The sequence below is a fragment of the Xiphophorus couchianus genome, chromosome 23, assembly GCF_001444195.1.
Source record: "Xiphophorus couchianus chromosome 23, X_couchianus-1.0, whole genome shotgun sequence".
NCBI classification, from domain to species: Eukaryota; Metazoa; Chordata; class Actinopteri; order Cyprinodontiformes; family Poeciliidae; genus Xiphophorus; species Xiphophorus couchianus.
Window position 1 is genome coordinate 26,134,349 of NC_040250.1, and position 22,735 is coordinate 26,157,083.

Genomic DNA, 22,735 nt, shown 5'->3' on the forward strand with positions numbered 1-22,735 from the left:
TAGTCTAGCCTGCTTCTTATTTACCGCTACATTAGTGGGGAGGCGCCGCGTGTCCCCCGCGCCGCGCGGCTGACGGAAAACACCGGCACACGCCTCCAAATCAGTGTGAAATTACATCAGCCCCATACTTTGAACTACATGTAAATGAAACTTGTCACGGGCACTGTTGGAAATGTCACCCGTCACCTCCATGTAAACTTTCTTGCTAGACTGCTGGCAGGGTTTAACAAATGCACGTGAACATCCGGTCGACTGGAGTGTTGCTTACCTGGATGGGAACGCAGCGAACAGCGCGAGCTGCCGAACACTTTGATGAAAGCTCTGATGTTAGACGGGGGAGTTACTGGTGTTTCGTCTTTATTTTTCAGACGTTGCGTTTCTGAGTTATGTGTTAAACGTCTTGTATTAGAAAGGAGTTTAACGCCAGTTTGTATTTCCGCGACAGTTCACGTTTCTCCCGTCTGACCAGTCACATTAGCTGGGTTTCCATTGCAAATGTGCGCAAATCTAAAGTTGAAAGAAACACAATTTCACAACCGCTGTTTTTCGATTAAACATATAGAGAAATTAAAATCACACATGAATAAGCTTCTTCGCGTGATACGTGACAAGAAAAACTCATGATAGCGACGGATGCAAACACTTAGATGAGATATATTCATGACTCAGCCGTGGCGCTAGTTAGCGCTATCCTCAACCGCCTCAAGCTACAGGACACAATGAAGATGTCGGTGCTAGGCCTGTCACAAGATTCAATAAATCAATTAATCGCATGATCAATTAAAACAAGTTCAATCATTTTAATTTGCATGATTTATCGTTTTTCTCTTTCTACCAAAAACTGGATGACAAACAACTTCAGTTTGGTGCTTTGGCCTCAACCAGCTGTCTTTTTTCTTGAAGGGCAGTTTTGTCTACAAAGACTTCATAATTCATTTTATTTGTTTGTCTGTTGCTTATTTTGCATATTTGAAATGTCTTCCAGTTCCAGCATTAAATGTTCATTACAATTTAAAGTTTATTCATCTTTGAGAATGTGTTCTTGCATCATTATGCCTTTACCGTTATAATGCTGGAAAATTGTCTCAACGCCACAATATTATCATTTATCGCAATAACGTCTGGGACAATTGATCGTCCAGTAAAATTTGTTATCGTGGCCGGCCTAATTGGTGCCCGACTCAGAAGAGTAAGGCGAGAAAACATATACAAGATTAATGTGCTAGTCTTAAAAATTTAAGACTTTTTACGGCCTTAATTTTAGATAAATTTAAGACTTTTTAAAGACGCGGGACACCCTGAATTCACTCAACTCCATTGGATTTCAGCTTATTGTTTCTTTTATATTACATTCAGTCAGACTGGTTCAGCTAGAAAGTGAAAGCATCGGGTGTTTCACATCCTAAAAGTGGAGGTGTTATGTTTTAGTCTCATATGCAACATTTAGTTGCTTGCTTGTTAATGTTCAGGAGCTACAGCGGACATCGCCGCATTAGAACAGCTGCAGCTGGAGACAAATCCTTCACTCAACAGATATGTATGTTTGAGCGTGCGTGTGTGTGTGCGTTTCCATCCTCATTGAAGAGAATTCAAGGCTACTGTAACCGTTAGGAAACAATCAATACTGTTATCAGTCTGCTTTCCCTTCTCGCTCTATCACATACACACTCTCCCATACACTCAGGAATAAAGGTCCCCGATCAATAAACCTATGGCGCTAAGAGAAAGCTTCCACAGCAGTTTAAAGCCTTATTGCACACGCTTGGTCACGCAAAAACACACCGACAGCACCCTCAACAGCATAACCGCGAGGCACATATCGAGTGTTTTAAACCCATTTGTAGCACCTGACTCAATTAGAAAACATTACACAGAACATCGGAGCGTCTGGGACTCTTAGGACGACCAGAGGTACAAGCGGGTCTCTAGCTTAATCCTCGCATCTTTAATAAGGCACATTTGAGGGTTTTTCTGTTATTTTGGTTTCTTTTTGTCACTCATCAGTGTTACAGAACACCAAACAAATCTTAAAACCAGACAGAGAGAACCTGAGTAAATACGAAAAAGCTTTAGTTGAATTATGTTTTCAATAATTGAAAAAACGCTCAGAACCATCCTGGGTCCCTATGAAGTTATTAACCTATTGACTGGCTGTGTCTTCTTTGGTTGTTTTTGTTTGCATTTGATTAATAATAACTGGAACATTAATCAATATATTTTATGTATATTTGATGATTATTCTTGATTTATATTATGGTATTTGACTAAATGTATCATTTATTGCTTGTTTCATAACTGGTTACTGTATTACGTTTATATCTTACTATGTAAAGCCGTTTGAACTGCCTTGTTGCTGACTCATTTATCATTAGCTGCATAACTGTTGACATTCAGACACAAAGAGGAGATTTTGAGCACAGTTTGTATAAGGCCATACCACAGTCAGTATCTCATTTGGATCCAGTCTTGGACTAGGCCACTTTGAAAGTTTCTTTTGGTATATGTTTGGAGTCATTCAGTTCAAGAATTTCTGGTGTGCTTTGCATCATTAGCCGGCTCCAGAGTCCAAGGGCACTTCAGATTAATGTTTGAAAGTATTGGCTTTTATTTGTTTAAATAAAATATTGTCACACAGACATTGCTATGTTGTTTACGTTGCAATGCATTATGGGAAAATGACTTAAACTAGGAGCAGTAGTTTCTGCGCAATAAGTAATGTTCAGCAATTTTAACCTGAACTAGAGCGGTTTAAGTGAACTCTGGTGTGTGAACGTCAAGCAAACCGAAGACCGCTCCAAAACCAGGAAGCAGACTATAGCGCAGGGCATTCTGGGTAAATACAACCAAAACAAACATGCGAGTTTAGCGCTAGCAGGAAAAAAAATCCTGCAACCGCTAACATCTGACAGCACTCCATTTTTATTTACATCTGATGAAGAAGGAAACTGCGTTCAGCGTTTTTTTTGTGTCGTTTCCTTCAGTAGCTCTTGGTGCAGCGCCACCACAGGCGAGGAGGGGAACAGATTTTTCAAAGCATTAGGTTTTTTTGACACAGCGCTGTGTGAAAGCCAGCCACACCAGGTGAAAATGTAACAAACATTGCTTTTTGGAAACAGAGTCTACCGAACTATCAGGTGTGAAAACACCCTTAGTCTAATATTAAAATGTCCCTAACTGTCTGAACATTTAAATCACCTCTTTATATTTCACTTCTGCTTACAGAGACGACGCATGAAGCAGAAGCAATTGAAGTGTCCCATCTGTTTCTGGTTCACAAAGCCCTGCGACATGCTGCTCTTTTGCTATTTAAGCTGCAGAGCGCATCCAGAAACTCATCTAACTAGAACAAATACAGCCGTGATAAGGTGCCGTAATCAGCCAGTCATTGTCAGGTGAGTCTCTCTTCCTCATCTCCTTCCCTTCACCTTCAGTGCAAATCGAGTCCAACACCTTCCCTCCCAGAAGCTTTCGACGCCACAAAGCCTCCAAAAACACTTGTGGCCATGAAAGTTAACTATATTTCAATTCCTCTCGTCTTCCTCCACTGTTTGTCCTTCCATCTCCCTCTTAGTGCCATATGCTCCGAGCTCCAGCTCAGGCTCATTTACAGCGCTGCACACACACACACACACACACACACACACACAGATCTGTCCTATCAAAGCATAGGAACAGCTGGCTTTCTCGATATGGATGGCTGCTCGCCTGTCAACGAGTCTCACGCAGCACACACACACACACACACACGCATACAGGCGCATCATCATCATCAAAACCCTGCTGCTGCAAGAGGGGAAGAAAGAAAGACAGAAAGAAAGAGAGAGAGAGAGAGAGAGAGAAAGAGAGAAAGAGATGGACAGACAATACGTGGGGGTGGGGGGTGTGAGTCTAAAAAAATGCAAACATCACAGGACTTGTGACATCAGAAGCAGGCTGACAGCATGTGTCACTGTTAACCAGCTAAAGCAGATGCTCATGAATAATTGAAGGGGTTAAATTAGGAGGAGTCTGTTCCTGCACTATGAAAATGTCTGAATTACGGTGGGGTTTTTTTTTAAAGTCTTTAATTTGAATTTATAATTGGGTGTCAAATGATGAACAGATTATAAATTAGCACTAAGATGTGAAGGTGAATGACATATTTGTAAACTTGCTAATAATTTGTTTACATCCAGGCAAAGTGGGTCTTGGTTGGTTGTTTAAGATGCTCGATCACGGAGTTCTGTGTTCTCTAACTGATCCATTAAATAAAAATAAAATCTGAAGAGAAACAGACTGTTTCTTTTTTCTTTTTTTTTGTTCTGTGGTTCTGGCACTAACCTTTCTCAGCGGTGCAAACCTTTAACTAATGAGTGGTCGATTGGCAGATCTGTGTGTTGTACATCAGTGGAGCGGCTTTAGCAGAAGCTACTGAGGTCAGGTTGTTTAAATTCTCACTCAACCTACGAATCTGGTGCCTGTACCACGGCACTAGCTGTGTCCCACTACAAATGTCCACTGACAAAACTTTGTCAGTGCTGTGGCAGTGTGAAAAACTCCCCCACAATTTCACAATTGCAGTGTTTCCATTAAAACAAGAAACGCAATTAAAATCACACGTGAATAAGTTTGTTCCTCGGGTAAGTCCTTAAAAAAAAACTCATCCTCCATCTACTTCCTGTCTGTCGAATTCTTCTTTGTGGTTTGTGCCAGTGGCAACGTTTGGTTGTAGAGAAAATGGAGTTTCCATTGCAGTTTTGCAAAAAAAAAAACTATTTTGATATGGCTCAAAAAATCCCCATCTCATCCTAGTGCCTACAGTTTTTTTGAAAATTGCAGTTTTTCCAGAAAGACTATTTATTTTTTAAAAGTCAAATTGTCCAATTACATGGTCAATGGAAACATAGCTAATAGAAATCAGCCGAAAGCCGAATGGAAAGATCAACCCAAAGTGTAACTGACCCTCAAATCAACTTTTCCTTTTGCTGATAAACTGTCTAAATAGGTTCTCTATGATATTATCTTTATTTTTTTTCTGACATTTTTGTGCAAATTTGTTTACTTTTGCTTCATTTTACCTAAAGCCAACTCAGTGCTGACCCCTTTGGTGAAACGGTGGTTAGGCAGTTGAATTCGATCTTTTTCACATGGCACTGCTTTTCATCGTGTTCAAGTATAAAACCACCTCTCTTAGACGAGCTGCTGAAGCAAACAATCCACACACACACACCCTCACTAATAAACACGGCTTCATTAGGGCTTTGAGTTGTGAAGCGGCGCTCACAACTCCATATTGCACAGTCTGGTTGGTCAAAGATAGCAAATTGTTTTTTTAGGCTGTAGGTCGTATGCAAAAGGTTTTCGTCATTGCGCTTAAAGAGAAGTCTTAAAGTCTGCAAATGCACATATAATGTATATATATTGCATATTGTAAAGAGAGCCTTGAGAGCAGCTGGGGATAGCATTATTGAAGGATGGTCAGGAAAGTAGCTGAGGGGGAGGCATATTTGGTGAGTACTGACAGAATTATTGCCTTCCTACTGGAAGTAATGTTTCTAGACTTGGAGCCACATTTGAACGGTTATGGAGTTGGACTGCAGAGCAGTAGTCGTGTAGCTCCAGAGTGAAGGGGCTTTAAATTTCATCCTCATTTCAGAGCACAGACTGTACCTGTCATCAGACCTCTGCCTGAAGTGTTCTGGTATGTGGGGCGTTTAGCTTGCTCTGAGGTCTGTTTTAGCAGGAATGGTGCTGTAGATAGTTTCACCTCAATAGCACTCACTCGGCATTACGGCGCAGCGTCAACTTCTCAATTAAAAATGACTGATGTGCTACGAAGGCGAGGATGTGTTGACAGAAAAGCGAAAGGCGTAATGTAGAAAAATGGTAACACGATCTAATAAATCATGATGCCAATTTGTGTCGCGCCTTTATGTTAAGGAAAGCCGGTTGACCCTCTTGATTCAAGAGAAAACTCTGGCTTTTAAGAAAAAGGCTGCTAGTGTCAGAGAAGACTGATTTTAATGTTGACCTTCTATGATAGCTGTTTGCTGTTTGTAATTTCAGTACTGAAAATTACACTTGCCTAATTAGTTTTAAAAAATATACTCTTCTAAAGTAGAGTTGATCAAGTATTTCCAGACTTTCGTAAGACTATTTTTCTTCTGCTACTTGTTCACTTGTACCTGCCCAATGCATCTCACTTATGGCTTCAGGCATAAAAAGACTAAACAACATTTTTGAATTGGCTCTTAAGTCACCTAGTTTATAGCAGAAACACTGGCTTGATTTAGTACCATGTATCTGTAGAAAACTTTTCAGGTCTCACATAAATTTGTTTCACTTGGCCTGTCAAATATTTTAAGGATGTACAATGAGATTTGCCCAGTCTGGAAGGATCTCTTTGGGAATCACTTCTTGTTTTTTTTTCTCAGTGGGACTATGTCAATGTTGCATGTGCAACTAAAGTAATGGGAAAACCTTATCCTGGTGCAACAGGTTGCCAAGAGCAAAAGATTCCAAAGACCCTCTAAAGAGTTGTAGGCATGGAACTTATCGATTTTTGAGTTAATCTATAGTTGATTGACCTTATCGATTGATCGATAAGCGGCCATTTTCTTAAAAGCCAGAGTTTTCTCTTGAATCAAGAGGGTCAACCGGTTTTCCTTATCATAAAGGCGCGACACAAATTGGCATCATGATTTTTTTTTATTATAATTTTTCTACATTACGCCCTTCGCTTTTCTGTCAACACATCCTCGCCTTTGTAGCACATCAGTCATTTTTAATTGAGAAGTGGACGCTGCACAGTAATGCCGAGTGAGTGCTATTAAGGTGAAACTTCAGCATCTTCTCAAGTGTTTACATTTCAAAACAGAACCACATAAAAGTCATTTTATATCCCACTCCGGACTCTGTTAGGATCGTTTGCTTTTCCTGTTCTAGTATGGCCCCGCCACCTTTGTTTCTGTATCTACTGGCCATCCTTAAGCCAAACTACAACACTAAAAGAAGGTGTAAGCTGACATTATTGGTTAATCGATTGGAACTCATTTTCATCTAAAGAACAATTAGATTAGATAGTTCTAAACAAAGCTAACAGAACAGTAGACAGACAAAAATAGAAAGCTAATCAACGATCAACTATCAATCTCAAAGCTGTCCTGTAAACTCATTAAAGCCCACAGGTTGCATAGTGAATGCCCTGTAACATGATCTGTTGAAGCTTCTGGGTGACTGGCATGTCAATTCAGTCAGGGGCTTCAGTTTTGTTCTGTCCTACTGTTTTACTGACAGATTATTTATATTGTAATAAAAAATAAATACTAAATAGGATTACCAGCGGACCAGAGAGGCCGGTCTTCAAAGTAAAGGTTTTTTATTTGCTTTTCCAATAAAAAAAAAAAAAGAGTCTACAGACTCTTTCAAAGTTGATGCATCAACAGTAACCAACTCCAAATTCTTACCTCTCCCGTGTGGCTGAGGTTCAGTTTTGGCAGCTTGTTCTTCGCGTTTCCAGACGTTCCTCCAAAAGATTGGCTGCTGCTAAACCCCTCTGTTGCCACCGGAGGGGGCTTAAGCTGCGGGGAGTCACTCGGCGCCTGGTCCTGGCCGTCCATTGGTCGAACGTACGCCGTGGGCTTCTGCTGGATAGCGATCGGCTTCCCCGAGAGGCAGCCGGGTGGGAAAGTGGGCGTGGTCAGACCAGACGTGGGGGTGGTCAGACCGGGCGTGGGGGTGGTCAGAACAGAGGTGGAAGCCAGCGGGGAGGAGGACAAGGAAAGGTGAGAAGTTGTTTCATTTTCGAACGGGGAGGTTTTGAAAGATCCGACATTTTCCACGCTGGAGGAAGACTTAAAGTGGCAACCGTCTACAGTGGAGGACCGAAAGTTGCCGCCATCTGTAAGAGAGATAAGAAAAAGAAATCACCTGAGAATAATAAACCCTAACAACAGTTCATCGTCAGAGATCAGTACAGCCAATCAAATTGAAAAGAATTAAGATGTTTTCCGGTTTCAAAATCAACCTTATTATCTGGTTATGTAATAAATGCTAATTTTAATTATTTTTACCAAGAAGGTCTGAAACATTGGAACCTTTCAAAATGTTACTACAATTATTTAATCAGCCTTCATGACTCAGGAAAGGATAAAAAACCCCAACAAATTATGAATTTTGATATAAAATGTTTTGTATTTTACACCTTTAATCAGACACATCCGTAAAAGCTTTTCTTGATTTGAGAAAGGCAGCATTGCCTTTCTCAAAGAGTTAATTAATGAAACAACAAAACTTCCTGATTTGGGCTGAAATGATTTAATCGATTTCATAAGATAACGTTGGCTTCAAAAGAAGACTGAACAAGATTGTAGCAATATCTTTAGAGAAACTAAGCACTCATGTTTTTTTTAAACAAATACAAAAAGGTTTTACAAATACGTTTGCTTTTAAGAATACGGTATCGCTGTAGAACATTTCCGTTCAGGTTTTAGTACTTCATACGTTGCGATTTCTATTTGTTGAATTCTACAGTAAAAATGGGCTTTCTGTATTTTCCATATTTCGAACTACATTTGATTAAGTGTATCAGAAAGTACAAAACATGAAACAGACCTTAAGTTTAGGGGAGTTTTCACACCTGATAGTCGGTCAGACTACAACATTGGTTACCTTTTCAGCTGATGCTAAAAAACTAACCAGTTTTGAAAAACCTGTTCCCCTCCTCGCCTGTGGTGGCGCTGCACTAAGAACCACTGAACTGCAGAACCAATAAGAAGACACTGAGCGCAACTTTCACCTTCACAAAATGTAAATAAGAACGGTGTGACGTCAAATTTTAACAGTTGTAGGATTTCTCTTTAGGCGTTGGTAAAAGACCGTGAACAATTAGCTTGTAACTCACATGTTTGTTTAGGTTGTATTTACCCAGAATGCCCTCTGGTTTAGTCCACATCCTGCTTTTGGAGCGGTCTCCGTTTCGCTTGGTACATTTTAACTGAACAGAGACTCAGGTTTTTAGAGAGTTGAATTTTGTGGTCCTCTTGCACATTCACATCTTCCTAAACGAACCGGACTTTCTAGGCAAATGAACTAGAGTCTGACTGAAGCGGACCAGACAGAGCTGTGTGATCAACCCTTAGGATGCAATAGGAAGCTCCGACCCAACTTTAATTTTGTTAATGGCCACAATCTTTGACACTGTTCCGGTCTGCTTGTCCGCAAGGCCCAAGAGCCTCGTGTTCATGAACGTACCAAGGTATGTCCATATGGTAAAGGACTCACATGCCAATGGCAACAGGATAGCACACCTGAATTATTATGATGTTTAATATGGAAAACTTTTATGCAGTAAGGGACACATCTACAGTATCTTTCAATGTTTATATCTTCACAACGCTGATACAAGCCAGCAGTCCATTAATTTCTGGGGTATAAAACCATCCGATATTAAATGTAGACATAAACCATAAAACTGAAATATTCTTGAATGCAACAGAATCAGAGTAGCAATTCCTTTTGAGGCACGCTGGGTAACAATTACCTGGTAGGGAATGGCTTTTGGACGAATGCCTTCTGGAAGAGGACGAGGAAGAGGATGAAGACGAGGAAGAAGGGCTTGATTCCTCTTTCAGACCCAGTTCATCTTTGAGAGAGCTGAACAGCTCTTCGTGCCTTTGCAGCTGCTGCTCCTCTAAAAGACCCATCTTGCCCCGGCTGGCCGCCGCGGCCGCAGGGACCTGCCCCTGTCCGTTTTGTCCCGGCGCCCCTGACCCTACCACCAGGCCGGTCACTTGACCTCCCTTCGACCACTCCATGGTGTTCCTCGACTTCTTCACGTTCTGGTGCGGGGCCGCCGGCGCGTTCGATAACGACGTGACGACGGCGGGCGGCTGCATGGAGGCTGACGACAGCGCGCCGCTTCCCGTCCTCTTTTCCCCGCTTCCCTCTGCTCCTCCTCCTCCTCCACCGCCTGCTGCTCCTCTCCAGGCCTCGTTGAACAGCTGGGACTCTGTGGCCGATCTGTCGGCGGCGGAGGAGCCCGCCGCTTGCTGCTGGTTGTTGCTCGTAGCGCTGCCTTTGGGGATTCCCACCAAGTGGCTCTGGTTGGAGTGGCTGGTTAGCAGGTCTTTCATTTCTTCATAGGAGCCCAGGGTGTTCTGGACTCGGTTGGCCAATGCATCGCCCTTATTAGTCTGACAGGGAAGGGAAAAAAAGGAAGAGGGAAAAAGAACAGAGGGAGGGAGAAGAAAAAGGACATTAATTAAGTCTTCCATTTCTCCTTTTTACCAGACTTGATGAACAGCCCTCTCTACGCATCTGGAAAGGAATAGTGAAAGATAGATAGGGTGACCACTGACCAGCCTTCAGGAGGAGATGATTAATTAAATAATGCCACCTTTAAGAGGCCCCATCCCGGGCAGAAGCTGTGAAATTAATGGGGCAGGAGTCATTATTACCCTGACCCCACACTCTCAGCCAATCACTGTTTGGAGGACAGTCCTTCACTTATATGTCATCCTAAAGCAGCCTACCTGCTGTCGGAAATGCTGAGAGGTGCCCAAGAATAGCCTAACAGCTCATTTAGTGTCAGTGAAAGAAAGAAGAAAATCAGCACTAGGGCAGTTCTTCTTCTTGGGCCAAAAAAAGAGGAAAATAAAGTCCCAGAACTGGTAACTGTGTGCAAAAACGGTTTGTATTGTATGGTTTGCTTTTTTAAATTTTTTTATTTGAAACATCTAATTACTATACCAAGACTTAAGGATTACCATACCACGTGGTATAAATACGAGGTCATGCAGAAAACCATTTCTTTTAACCGCAAGCCACTTTTGAGAAAACCAAGATAAATTTTAAAATTTTATTGGTAGAGAACTGTTGCAAGTAATCACCAAGTCTCCATGGTAAGGAAAGAAAAAGGCTTCAACACCTTACCGTCACAATGTGGACTTTGGTTTACTTTACTGGGACCTTAATGGGATCTGTGAGCTTCAGTCAGATGAGACTGGGGGCAGTTATTGTAACGTTTACTGTTATAGAGAAAACTTTTTTTTTTTTATCATGATTGGAATTATGACACAACATAGATAGCACCAATAAACTTTAATAGTTGATGTATACAAACATAAAACATGATAAATTGATGAGTTTGAACAATTTTTGTCCAAAGTTGGGTCCATGAAAGCATATTGATTTTATTTGGTATTTTTAGCATGTTCTATATTTGGCATTTCTGGAATACCAGATGAAGAAGATGGTTGCCCACTTGTGGCAGGGTATAACAATGTTTTTACTAATATGACTATACTCTAAAGGTGCAGTATCATGTGTTTTCCAGGCACACATTACATAATACACAACCTTGTGATCACATTGTGCAATTTTATAGCACAACCAAGTAACTATGCCACCTAAAGTTGTTATAAAAATGCTGTATTTATCAAATATAACACCTTGAAATTGGGCCTCTGTTTCTTTAAGAAGCTCCTGCTCTTTCTGAAACGCCGCCTTCAGAAAGTCATCACAACATGGCTCCTCTATTAACGCTTTAACAAAGTTTTAACCATAGCTCTGATGTGCATCTTCCGTAAATGCATCTTGATCGATTTCTTTCTTTCGTTTATTTGCTAATATCAAGTGTTTGCTGATTGCTACTGGCCAGTCTGAGTGGGGAATGATGGGCAGGGCTGCTCTGTGAGGTGAAAACCTGGAAACTGAGATTCCAAGGAGGAGATTTATTCTCGAAGGCGGAGCTAGGTCCACCCAGGCGTTTTGCACAGCTGAATGGTTGCCATGGAGCTTATAGGATTTCTCAAACATGCCTGATTGATTTTACGTAACACTGCCCCTTTGATGTATTCCAGGTTTTCTGGAAATTAAAAGGTAAGATTGAAGCAAGTCCAATACAGGAACAATCTGTAAAGACTTTTCTTCTTTTTTTTAACATCTTTACCAGAGGAAGCAATAAATATATATATAAAGTTTTCAGCCTGAACAACGAGCCGTAAAGCCGACAACATTCATCAGCCGGGTCTGAATTATGCGAGATCTACAGCAAACCGACGCACGGCTGACATTTCATCGTGAATTACACACAAACGTGGAACAATGGGACCAGTGAGCAAGATCAATGCGAAATGCCGCCCAGTAATTTTATTGCACATCTGATTAGCAATCTGGTCAATAGAGTTTCCCAGTCATAAGGCCGAGGTTGCCGACGGCCCAATTACCACGGCGCTAACAGGGACGCGGCGGTGTCGAGTCACAGCAAAGCTGGTAAGAAGAAGTCAAATAGTATTTATTTCGAGAATTAAAGAGAGGAGGAAGCTGTAAGAAGATTAATAAATTTAAAATTGAATTTAAATCATCTGTTTAGATCTCCGAGGCGAGAGAAGAAAGGGACAATTAAAGACTGATATGTTGATGGTTGTTTTTCCTCGAGGTGAGCGTTTGAGCGTGCGGCTTTGTTGTTCCAATGCAAACGGTTTCAGTCAATAACCAAATAATAGAGTAATAACATGCAATGATCCATGGAGAGGGCTCATTGCTGAGGAGGGAATTCTAAGTGTGTGTGTTACAGCAAACACTTCACGACATTACGAATGATCATAACACCATGGCACTATTGGCTGTAATAGAGGGCCATTTAAGCTGCGTTTCATGGCGATCACAAGTTTCTGGGTTCTGTTTCCACCAAGCAATTGTTCTGACATGAGTTTTATGAGCCAGGTGGAGCTGAAATCACAAAGTGTTCTGGTTTTAACATGCCTCGGCGGAAAACGAGCGGATCTGCACGGAGCAACAGAGAGAGAGAGAGAAAGCCATGGTAACGACGCTCGCATTGTGCCGCTAGCCCGCGTGTTTGGCAGGCCTGTTTTTGTATTTGTTCTGTTTGTAAAAATGAGACGTTTTGCACATTAGCACATAACTGAGGATAATGGGGACGTCTGTAATAGTTTGATAATGGTAATGGTTTGGTGAACAGCCAAAGTAATGGACATATTGGACTTTGTCATGATGGTGCTGTGAGATGGGGGGGAGTGTAATCATGCGCATTTGGATTTATTTTGTTTGCACCACGACGACCAATCTTCACCAATACTGGCAGATTAGGGGGTAAAAGCAATTTAGCCTAGTGCATTGACCATGCCACTTTCTTACAACACTGTAAATACAATCAGTGGAAAGAAAACAAATCAAGAACCAAGCAAGGTTGTTATAGCAAACTAAAACTAACAAAATAGCAAATTCTGAAATTTGAGAAAACATCTTCGCTAACTGGAATAAATAAGAAGGGTAATTAATGGAGGAAAATTATAACCAACAAATTTTCCACTTGTCTTGGCTTTGACTGGTGACCCGCAAGGTCCAAACTCAAAAAACACCCTGAGGGAAGCTGACCTTCTTGCCCTCTTCACGTTGAATGGAGATGGTGTCAAATGTTTGTGCAGCAACAAAACTGTGCCGTTATAATCTTTCAAATTTTACGAAAGAAAAAAGTTTCCAGAGGTCCCCAGAAATTAGCAGCGAGCAGAAAATCTGGTTTGTGCAGCTAAACCGTTTAGAGCACAGTTGATTGATACCAAATTTGTTTGATTTTGTAAGAGTGTGAGGGTGGAGAAGGGGGTTGTTGTGACCTTTGATGACCTCTGGAAACATTTAGAATAATATCTTTAAAAAGATAGCGGCACAAATGAAAGTTTTTCCTGCACAAACGTGTGACACCAATTTTGTTTGATTTGAAGAAGAAACTTGAACTGGCACTGGCCACAACACTCTTCAGTTAGGAAGTTGTTACTGTGAGAAGACAACCAAAAACTGTCTATTTGTGAGATTTCTGAAAGCGACGTCGCAGAAGCTAAACATACTGTAAGTTGTTTAAAAGAAAATGGCATTTTCTGCTTACACACAGTCGACCCATTTTATCTGTTTGCTTTTCAACCTCAGCCAGCCATTAAAGGCGCTGGATTCGGAAGTGTAGGAAGTCTTCTGGGAATCTCAGAGTTATTTTCTGTCATCTCTAGGTCATCTCTCATAGACAGCTGAGGTCTGAAGGCTGCTAGTTGCTAGTGCTACCAACAGTGCTAACTGCTAAAGCTAGTAAAACAGTGCTTCATTCATTGCCTCTACTCCTAATAAAGTAATCGATAGTGGGAAAAATATTTGCTATTTAATATTTTTATAGTGTAGCTAGGACAGAGAGATTGCAAATGGCAAAAACTCAGATGAGCAGGTCAATAATTATTTTTTACCTTTTTTTACCTGAAACATAAAGGCCATAAATATCCTTCTAAAAAAAAGGTACCACAAGGTAGAAGGAGTGAAATATTCCCAAACAGACTTCAAGATAACTAATCAAGAAGGCGGAACGGCAACAAACATCATTAATCTGTCCCATCAAGTCTTTCCTTTGCATCGTTTCGCCTCTAATAAAACAAGAAAAACCTCCAAACGCGCAAATAAACGAAAGAAAAAAAACGATCAAGACGCATTTACGGACGACGCACATCAGAACTGACGGAAAAGCATTCAAATAATCCTAACAGAAGTCGCTGCTGCGCGCACACACCCGCACAAACGCTACACACCGTGGAGAGCCCAAGTTAGCTGTGAATAAATTAGCCCATCTCGTCTCCATCTCAGGCTCATGAATAAAAGATCTGGTGGCTGAAGAGGAACAGAAAACACATTTACAGAGAGGTAAAATGGAAAACAGAGGGGAGGGAGAGGATGAATACTTATGTATGACTTCAGTGTGTGTGTGCGTGTGTTCGAGAGTGTGTGAATAGATCATCCCAAATAGCTGCTAACAGCATAACGCTCCTTAACAGGATTAGAAGAGGGATTAGCTAATAGCTGACAGAGAGAATGAACGTTGGGAGAGAGAGGAGAAGAAAAAGACAGAAGTGACGGACACATGATTTAAAAAAAAACAACAAAAAACTAAAAACAGAAAGCAGAGGTCATCCAGGCTCCACAAATCCAATATCCGATAGCTAAAAGGAGCTGATATGAAAGAAGAGATCGGACTTTAAACGCAGAGCCGGGGGGGGGAATTGCTCGGGAACAGGCTATGGCAAAAAAACCAGCGAATTGATCAAAAAAGTGAGCATAAGAAAATAAAAATAAAAAATGACATTTCTGTGTGGTGTGATAAATAAATCAGTAGAAGAAAACAGCGAGCAGCGAGGTGTAAACTGGAGGAATGTGCGGACATTTCTTCAAACAGTTGAAAAAGAGCAGGCGTATTAAACGAGTAAACAAGTTGTCCCCTATGAATGATGCAGTGACCCGTTCCCTTTTATCAGAATTATTTTCTTTTCAATTACAGCTTCCCTGTTCAGCTAATGACTGTAATTAATGAGGAACCTAAAAACCTCTGTGCAGCAGCGTATTACCAGGGAACTGCCTCTTCGCTGAGTAATAAGGCTTCCTGCAAATTAGATCTAATGCCAAAATTCAGGGCTTTGGTATTTAGGCTTAGTGTTGCTAAGAGCTAAAAGTTACCATGTTAGAAATCCAATCCCCCCCAGGTAATTACAGCATTAGTGTATACTTTTAAAAAATCTGAATTATAAGTATCTTTTGACATCAGTAATGCTGTTAAAAAGCACCGTGATGTATCTTTTATTCACATCCCCATGATGGAATTAGTTGTTTAAAGACAGCAAACATTTCTTCATGCCAGAAAAAGACAGACTGGTCCATCATTAGCAGCAGATTTGGTTGAGATAAAAACAAAGAAGATCTTTTAGTCAGAAAACTTATTCAAAAGTCCATAGAAGGAGATGAAGGAGTAGGAAAATGGCGGCGGCTACCTCTTCCTCACTGTCACTGGATAGGAGTTGAATATCTTGGCGTACATAACCTGACCGTGTTTCCATTTGAAGTATCGGATTAGGAAACGTAGATGGAAACGGCAAAATTCCATCAAATTTAAAAGTTTTTACGATAGCTCAAGGTGGTAAGAGTTAACTGGAGGTAAGTGGTGCGTTTATAAAACTAAGTAAGTCATACTGAAATTATAGATGTAATGTCCTCTATTTTCATGTTCATAAATCTATTTATTAGCCTTTTGAGCTGATGTGAAATTGACCCCCGACCCCTCACACAAGCAGTTCATGTCAGCTGTCGGAAAATTTCGGTACTCTATAATCCTCCTTGGGCATTTACGCTAAAATGGCGGCACCAAAAGTGGGGAGGAAACGCCACAGTGAGTTGGTTGTTCACAATACAATACTTCAACCTTTTTGAATTCTGCACCCCAAAAATTAACCAAGATATTAAAAAAAAACTGGAACTGCGACAATAACTAATCAAAAGTAAACTGAAACTGAATATATAACTTTTAAAAACTATCAAATACACACCAGACAGAAGCTACTTAAAACTAACTGAATTAGACAAAAAGTCACAACAAAATAAAACTGAACTACAATGAAAACCCAAAACTATTATAACCCTGGTTCTACAGCGAACAGGACGCAGCATCGCCAAAGCTGGTTGCCATGACAGAACAATGACATCTTGACCCAGAGGTTTCCCTCAGCGTGTGGCCCATGCCAGTTTTCAACCTCTACTTCTTGTTTAGTACAGCCATGATTGACATCAACATCTGAAATTACACAATTACGCCTGACTGATTCGCTCCAAACCAGCAGACAGGAACCCCCCAATTTGTATTTCCTTTTTTTTTTTTTTTGCCGACATTTTAAACGTTAGCTCAAAATTAGCATGACAACCGGATGGAAACGTAGCCTACCTGTGTACAAAGGACTTGAATTCATTTTATTTGCAGACGCTAGCATGCAGCAGTGGTACCTCGCCACCCTCGCACCGACCAGGCCACACACACACACACAACCCTCCTCTCTCCTCATACGCACAGGATCTTGACCTTACGTCTTTACTGTTAATTGGCTTAGAAACGATCACCAGGAGTGTGGAGGCCCCTAAAATGGGATTCATTATCAGAAGAGCAACCTCTCATTTGCTTCTGCTGACCTCCGAGCCCCGAGGAGCATCTCGGTAAGAAAGCCTCTCATCCTGTGTGTTTGGACACAGCAGGTCAGCGCAAATTCTGTCAAGACTCAAAGCTGCTCTGGTCTAACCAAGTGTTGAAGCTCCTGGTGGAAGCTAATGAGAGTTAACAAGCCAAAATCAATTTTACACAGAGGGGCTGCACAGTGCCCGGGGACTTCATGCATGTCTGGTTTACATTTCGCTAAAGAAAGGGAAGAGAAAAAAAAAAAAGGTATCTGAAAATAATAAGTATACAACTGTGTGTACAACTGTTTCAGATTTTAGCCTCAGGGAAAAAAAGAGGATGAGAAACAGTCACATTATCCGCTTCCCCATCCACCGAACGACATTAAACAATACAGAAGACTCGCATTATTGTTTGTCACCCGTAATAAGTCCTTTCGAATGATAATTTACAGCAGGCAGAGTAGCTTTATATTAGCCTAAATCACAGAGCCGCGTTCTTGGAGGAGACCAGCCTGTCCTAATTGATTAAGGTGTTGTAAACTTGGTCTCTTTCCCCTAAATTCAATTCTGGAGTCAGGTATGTTCAGCTCTTCTCCAGCAGAGATAAATCAGCAGCATAAACCTGTCTCCCCGACAGCAGCAAGAGAGCATCACATGTGGGAAAAGCAGCTCTCTGTCCTACGGCTCAGGAAGGCTGGAAACATGGATGAGGAAGACTTGTGGCGGTTAGCTTGTTGCCCCGTCTTAGCTTTAGGCTCCGTTTCGTTCCCTAAATTTAAACAGATTCACACTAGTTCTTCAAAATGATAGAGACACATATTATTTCAGAACACGTTTTACTTTTGAAGTTTCATTTAGGTGACTATTATTTTAAAATATTTACCATTATAATGTAATGTGTAGCTAGCCACGTGACTGAGGCTAGCAAGTCAGCGTACAGATACCGTTAGCTCGACTACGTGGAAGCAAAACGACCCAAATTTCTCACAAACCTGAATGATGAGTTTCATTTGGAGTCGGAGAGCCAATGGGGGAATGAAGCGACACCCGAGATGTTGTGATGCTAGCTGCTGCTAGCAATAAGCTACAAGCCAATGACAATGCATTTCTTTCCACTTTATGTGTTTAAACTCGAAGGCAACATGCTAACTAATACAGTTGTGTGTGTCTGTGGCTTAATGATAAACCACTGATAAAGGTTTCTTCCTGCTACGTTTCCTTTGCTTTGCATGTGAAGCAAGTGTGCAGACCATTGAACTGCTACTTTGTTCAGGCTAATTTTGATTCGGTCTCCTTCAGTCAACACCCCCCATCAATCGCAGTGAGTTTGGTTCCCCTCACATAAGTTCAGACGACCTACAGCTCTGGAGAACATGAAGAGCCTCTGCACTGAGCTCCTTTGAGAACCTCCTGGTTATTCCACCAAATATTGATTCCTGAACTCTTCCTGAGTTAAAACATCAGTGTTGTTGTTTCTAAGTAAATATGAACGTGTTTTCGTTTGCATTATTTGAGGTCTGAAAGCTCTGCATATTTTTTTTGTTGTTATTTTGATCATTTATCATTTTCTGCAAATAAACACAAGCTTTTCGCTTTGAATCTCGGAGACATGGTGTCAGTAGTTCACAGAATAAAAGAACGATTTTCATTTTACTCTGACATAGATTTTACTTTTTATTTATAAAAAGTAAAATCAGAGAAACTGATCATTTTAAGTGGTCTCTTAATTTTTTCCAGCGTTGTGTAGTAAGATTTTCATTTGAAAAGGAATAAAAATATACAATTATTAAAAACAAAACATATCAGTTAGAAACACAAAACAAGGAAATTTCTGCTTCAAAAGTTGAAAACGTTTGACTTTTGAAACTCTGAAATCTCCCATTTCTTTCCAGAAAACTTTGAGTTTGTGTATAAATGTACTTCTTTTTATCCTTTCTTTTTATAACAACCCTAATGCGTCATTATATTTAACCCTCTAGCACCAAATGCATCATTTTTTATTCGATCGTTTCTCTAACAAAGGATTTCGTCACAAATATGCTATATTGAGTAAACATGTTGCCTTTAACCCATTAATATACTCTTTAAAAGTGATCAATGCATTTTATGTATCACACAGTGTTGTCACAAAACAGGTCATGTTGTACATGATGATTAAATGAGTGCATAAGCCTGATGTATTAATTATGATACAAGCAAATTTAGAAAACAGGGCAATGAGTTTAAAGTGGTTTCCTCTGTATAAAAAAAACAAAACACAAAAATTATAATTATGTTTATGTCATCAGACTTTAAAATGTTAAACGAGAAGACTGCAAGCTGAAATTAAATCAAAGCGTGCTTCAAGAAAGCTGCGTCTGCGTTTATCACGTTTTTTATGAGTTGGTGACTCTTATCACCGTCACAACGAAGGTGATGAAGGTTTTTAAATGATTCGCCATCATCTCATATTTTCATGCCACACAATCTCTGCAGTTTAAGAAGCTGAGGAAAAGATCCGTCACACTTCTTGTCGGGAATAGAAAAGCGGTAAGGGAAAAAAAAGAAGAAAAAAAAACTTGGTTTTGTTGATGGATTTTTTTGTTGTTGTTTGTTTGTTTTGCTCTTACTTTATACGGTTCTCCAAAGAGGTTAAATCCGGTTGAGAACAAGTCTTCATCTTGCTGGACCTCCTGGTTCCTCCTCTCCCACTCTCTCCTCTTCAGAGCACTGCGCTCCGACTCAAGATGGCTGCAAAGACACAAGGACAGAAGCTTGTTAGCACGAGCCTTTCTGCCACGGCATTTACGTAGAAACAACGGGGTCGCTGGTGTTCGGCCGCGCCGGCTGACAAAACTTCAAACTCCACTCAAACACGGCAACGAGAGACGATAACTAGACTAAAGGTCAGGCCCGGCAGGAGGTCCAAAGTATCCTGAAAGTAAAAACTTTAATAATAATCTTCGATGAATAGCTCGTTGTGGTGTAAAAATGAGTGAAACGTAGCCGGTCCACCTGGCAGTGGCGCCTCCATCACTGTCGGTCAAAGCTAGAGCCACGAGTCCTGCAGAGCCATTTGACCTGTGATTAAATGCCAGCTGGGCTTTAATCAGACAGAAAAAAATTTCATGTCAGTAGGTGTTGGAGGGGAATTTTTTTAATTAATGTGAATTTCTGGAAGGTTTTTTTGGGGAGTAATATAATCGAAAATGCTTTTAAGGGAGTCTAGACGTATTTTTTTTCCTCCATCTGCCGACCACCAGAAGACCGTTCACACCCCCGTAGCTACGGCACGTATCTCAGCTGGTTGTTTTTTTTTTATCTCCAACAACGGATTAGGCAAATGAGAACTTTTAGAGGGGATGATAGTTGTGAAAATGTGTCATAATGCGTTCCACTTTTTAAAACTAAAAAAGCAGAAATTTACAACCACCAAAGAACTGCCTGCAATTAAATCAGACCAAACATCTTTATAAGGTCAGCTAGAATTACCAAAATTATTTCTATATGCTAAATACCACAATAATGAGAGACAGATTACGTCTGAGATTTATTTATTAACGTCTTCAAAATCGGAATACATTTCCTCAGTATTTGGCAGCGCTGGCTTCGGTCTGTAAGACTCGGGTCAAACGTTTTGGGTTTCCGTCCAGAAGCTTCTCACAGTGGTTTGCTGGAGTTCTGGCCCGTTCCTCCTGATAGAACCCGTGGAACTGAGTCAGGGTTCACTCACACACGCCGTCTCCATCAGACTGATAACGAGGCTTTGTGATGCCAAAACATTGGCTTGGTTGTCCTTAAACCTCTTTGTAACAGCTTTTACTGCAAAAACACAGATTTTGTATGTTTTTTGGTCTAGTTTCTTGTGCAAACATCTTAGTACATTTGAAATAAGACAAAAACAAACCCGCAAGTAACTTTTCATCAACATATAGGAGACTGTTTTAAGTAAATAATTTGCTTAATATTTACTTTAAAAAGTTCTACTTCCATACTTCACAGTTGGGATGGCGCTGCCAGGCTTACAGGCATCACATTTTTTCTCCCAAATGTATTGATGGTCATTATTCCCAAATGGTTTCACTTTAGTTTCATCGGATCACAGGACAGGTCTCCAAAAAGGAAGGCTGTTCTTTTGGAGTAATGGCTTCCTCCTCGCTGAGCGGCTTTCCAGTCCATGTCAGCACCTGCTGCTTTACCACTTTCAGCAGAATCTTCTAAAAAGTCTTTGGCTTTAGTTCTTGGGTCGATTGACAGATTTGGACATTTCAATCCCAGCTATGCTTGTGTATAATTGTTTGAGCAGACGGATGTGGCTCCTTTGTACATCTGGAAATTGTTCCAAATTATCGTATCGTATCGTATCATATCGTGATTTTAAATAAATCCAAAGGTGTGCGTGTCCAATTACCTTAAATGTGTCAGTTAAAATATCAGAAGACTCTTAAGAAACGACACCATCATCTGGGTTTTTCCTCATTGTTTAAATAGATAGTAATGATTCTGTATGTGAACTATTGATTTTGAAGACACTAATGAATGCATCTCTGACATGTCCTCTGTCGTTATTGTGGTGCTTAGCAAAGAAAAAGAATTTGGGTGATTCTAAATGAGCTAAAACAAGAGAAGTTTGGTTTAATTTAACTTCAGACAGTGAGAAAAAAAAAATAGATGCATGTCTTTTTATTCGGTGTATGTGAATTCTGGTTCCAGCTGTAAGCAGTTTAGGAGGTTAAAGGTCACCCTACTTATGCAGCGTCTCATTAATTTAACTTGTGTCATTCACATGTGAATTTTTTACATGCTTAATGAGTTAGATCCAAAGCGAAACCGACTCAAGACATAGATATGGTCGCCGGGTACTCCACCTGGTTGTTGCTCTCCAAAAGCCACACTTCAATTCACTGTAAAAAAAAAACACAAACAGATTTTTCTGATCCGAAACAGAATGAACTGGTGTTATTTAAGCCCTGGTGGGGGTCTCGCACTAAAAGCAGTTGCGTGGGCGTTTTGTGTTTGTCACACACAAAGCATGAGACAAAAGGCTTAGCAGGGAATTCAGGGCGATCCGTGTCTTATCCGGGGTCCAACCTGATTTCGGTGAAATTACTTTCCCAAGAATGTTAGGCAGTGTTTTCAGTCAAACAGAATTATTTAAATGGATATGGATTGGAACAATTCATAATGATAAAAGAGTAACTCAGAAATAGGACGTCGCAGCAGCAGTCATGTGATAATCGCTTTCGGGACACGAAATACCCGTGGTGAAACACGGTGGTGGCAGCATCATGGTGTGAGTATCCAAGTCAGAGGTGATGGTCGACGAAAAACATCACCTCTGATGACGACCAGACTGGTCCGTTTCACAGGAAAATGTTTTAGCATTCTTTGTATCATGCTGTTACAACTGGTTCCAGGACTAATCATTTACCTCGTTTTAATTTATTATGCGATTAATTGTTTTCATCGCTTATTGCGAAAGGCCTAAATAAATAAAAGTTCATTTGAAAACAGGATTAAATTGCAGCTCCTTTGTGCAGTTTAAACCACACTTCTTTAAGTAAGCGGAGTCCTGAAGAAAACTCTTTTAAATGGAAAAGATTTTTAAGAACAATATTGGTGTTTGTGGCGCGATGAAATGCAGTCACAACCAGACAGTGAAAAGGAAATGATAAATAATTTTCTGTCATCAATTTTACCGATATCATAATAATACCACAAAATATATCTTCAAAATAAAATTCATATTGCCAACCCCTACTCCCAACTTCCCGTTTAAATTTGCTTTGAA

The 22,735-nt window shown here is 40.5% G+C and overlaps 1 protein-coding gene across 2 annotated transcripts in view; it reads right to left on the minus strand.

The window, feature by feature from the left end:
• The window catches only part of aff2 (AF4/FMR2 family, member 2), a 204,343-nt gene that overhangs the window by 113,149 nt on the left and 68,459 nt on the right, over nt 1-22,735 (minus strand). For both annotated transcript variants that reach the window (XM_028009016.1, XM_028009015.1), the window contains exons 2-4: nt 19,575-19,695; nt 9,521-10,172; nt 7,446-7,879 (exon numbers count right to left, since the gene is read on the minus strand). In XM_028009016.1, the coding sequence (XP_027864817.1) occupies nt 7,446-7,879; nt 9,521-10,172; nt 19,575-19,695 (1,207 nt within the window). The remainder of the gene's footprint in view (nt 1-7,445; nt 7,880-9,520; nt 10,173-19,574; nt 19,696-22,735) is intronic.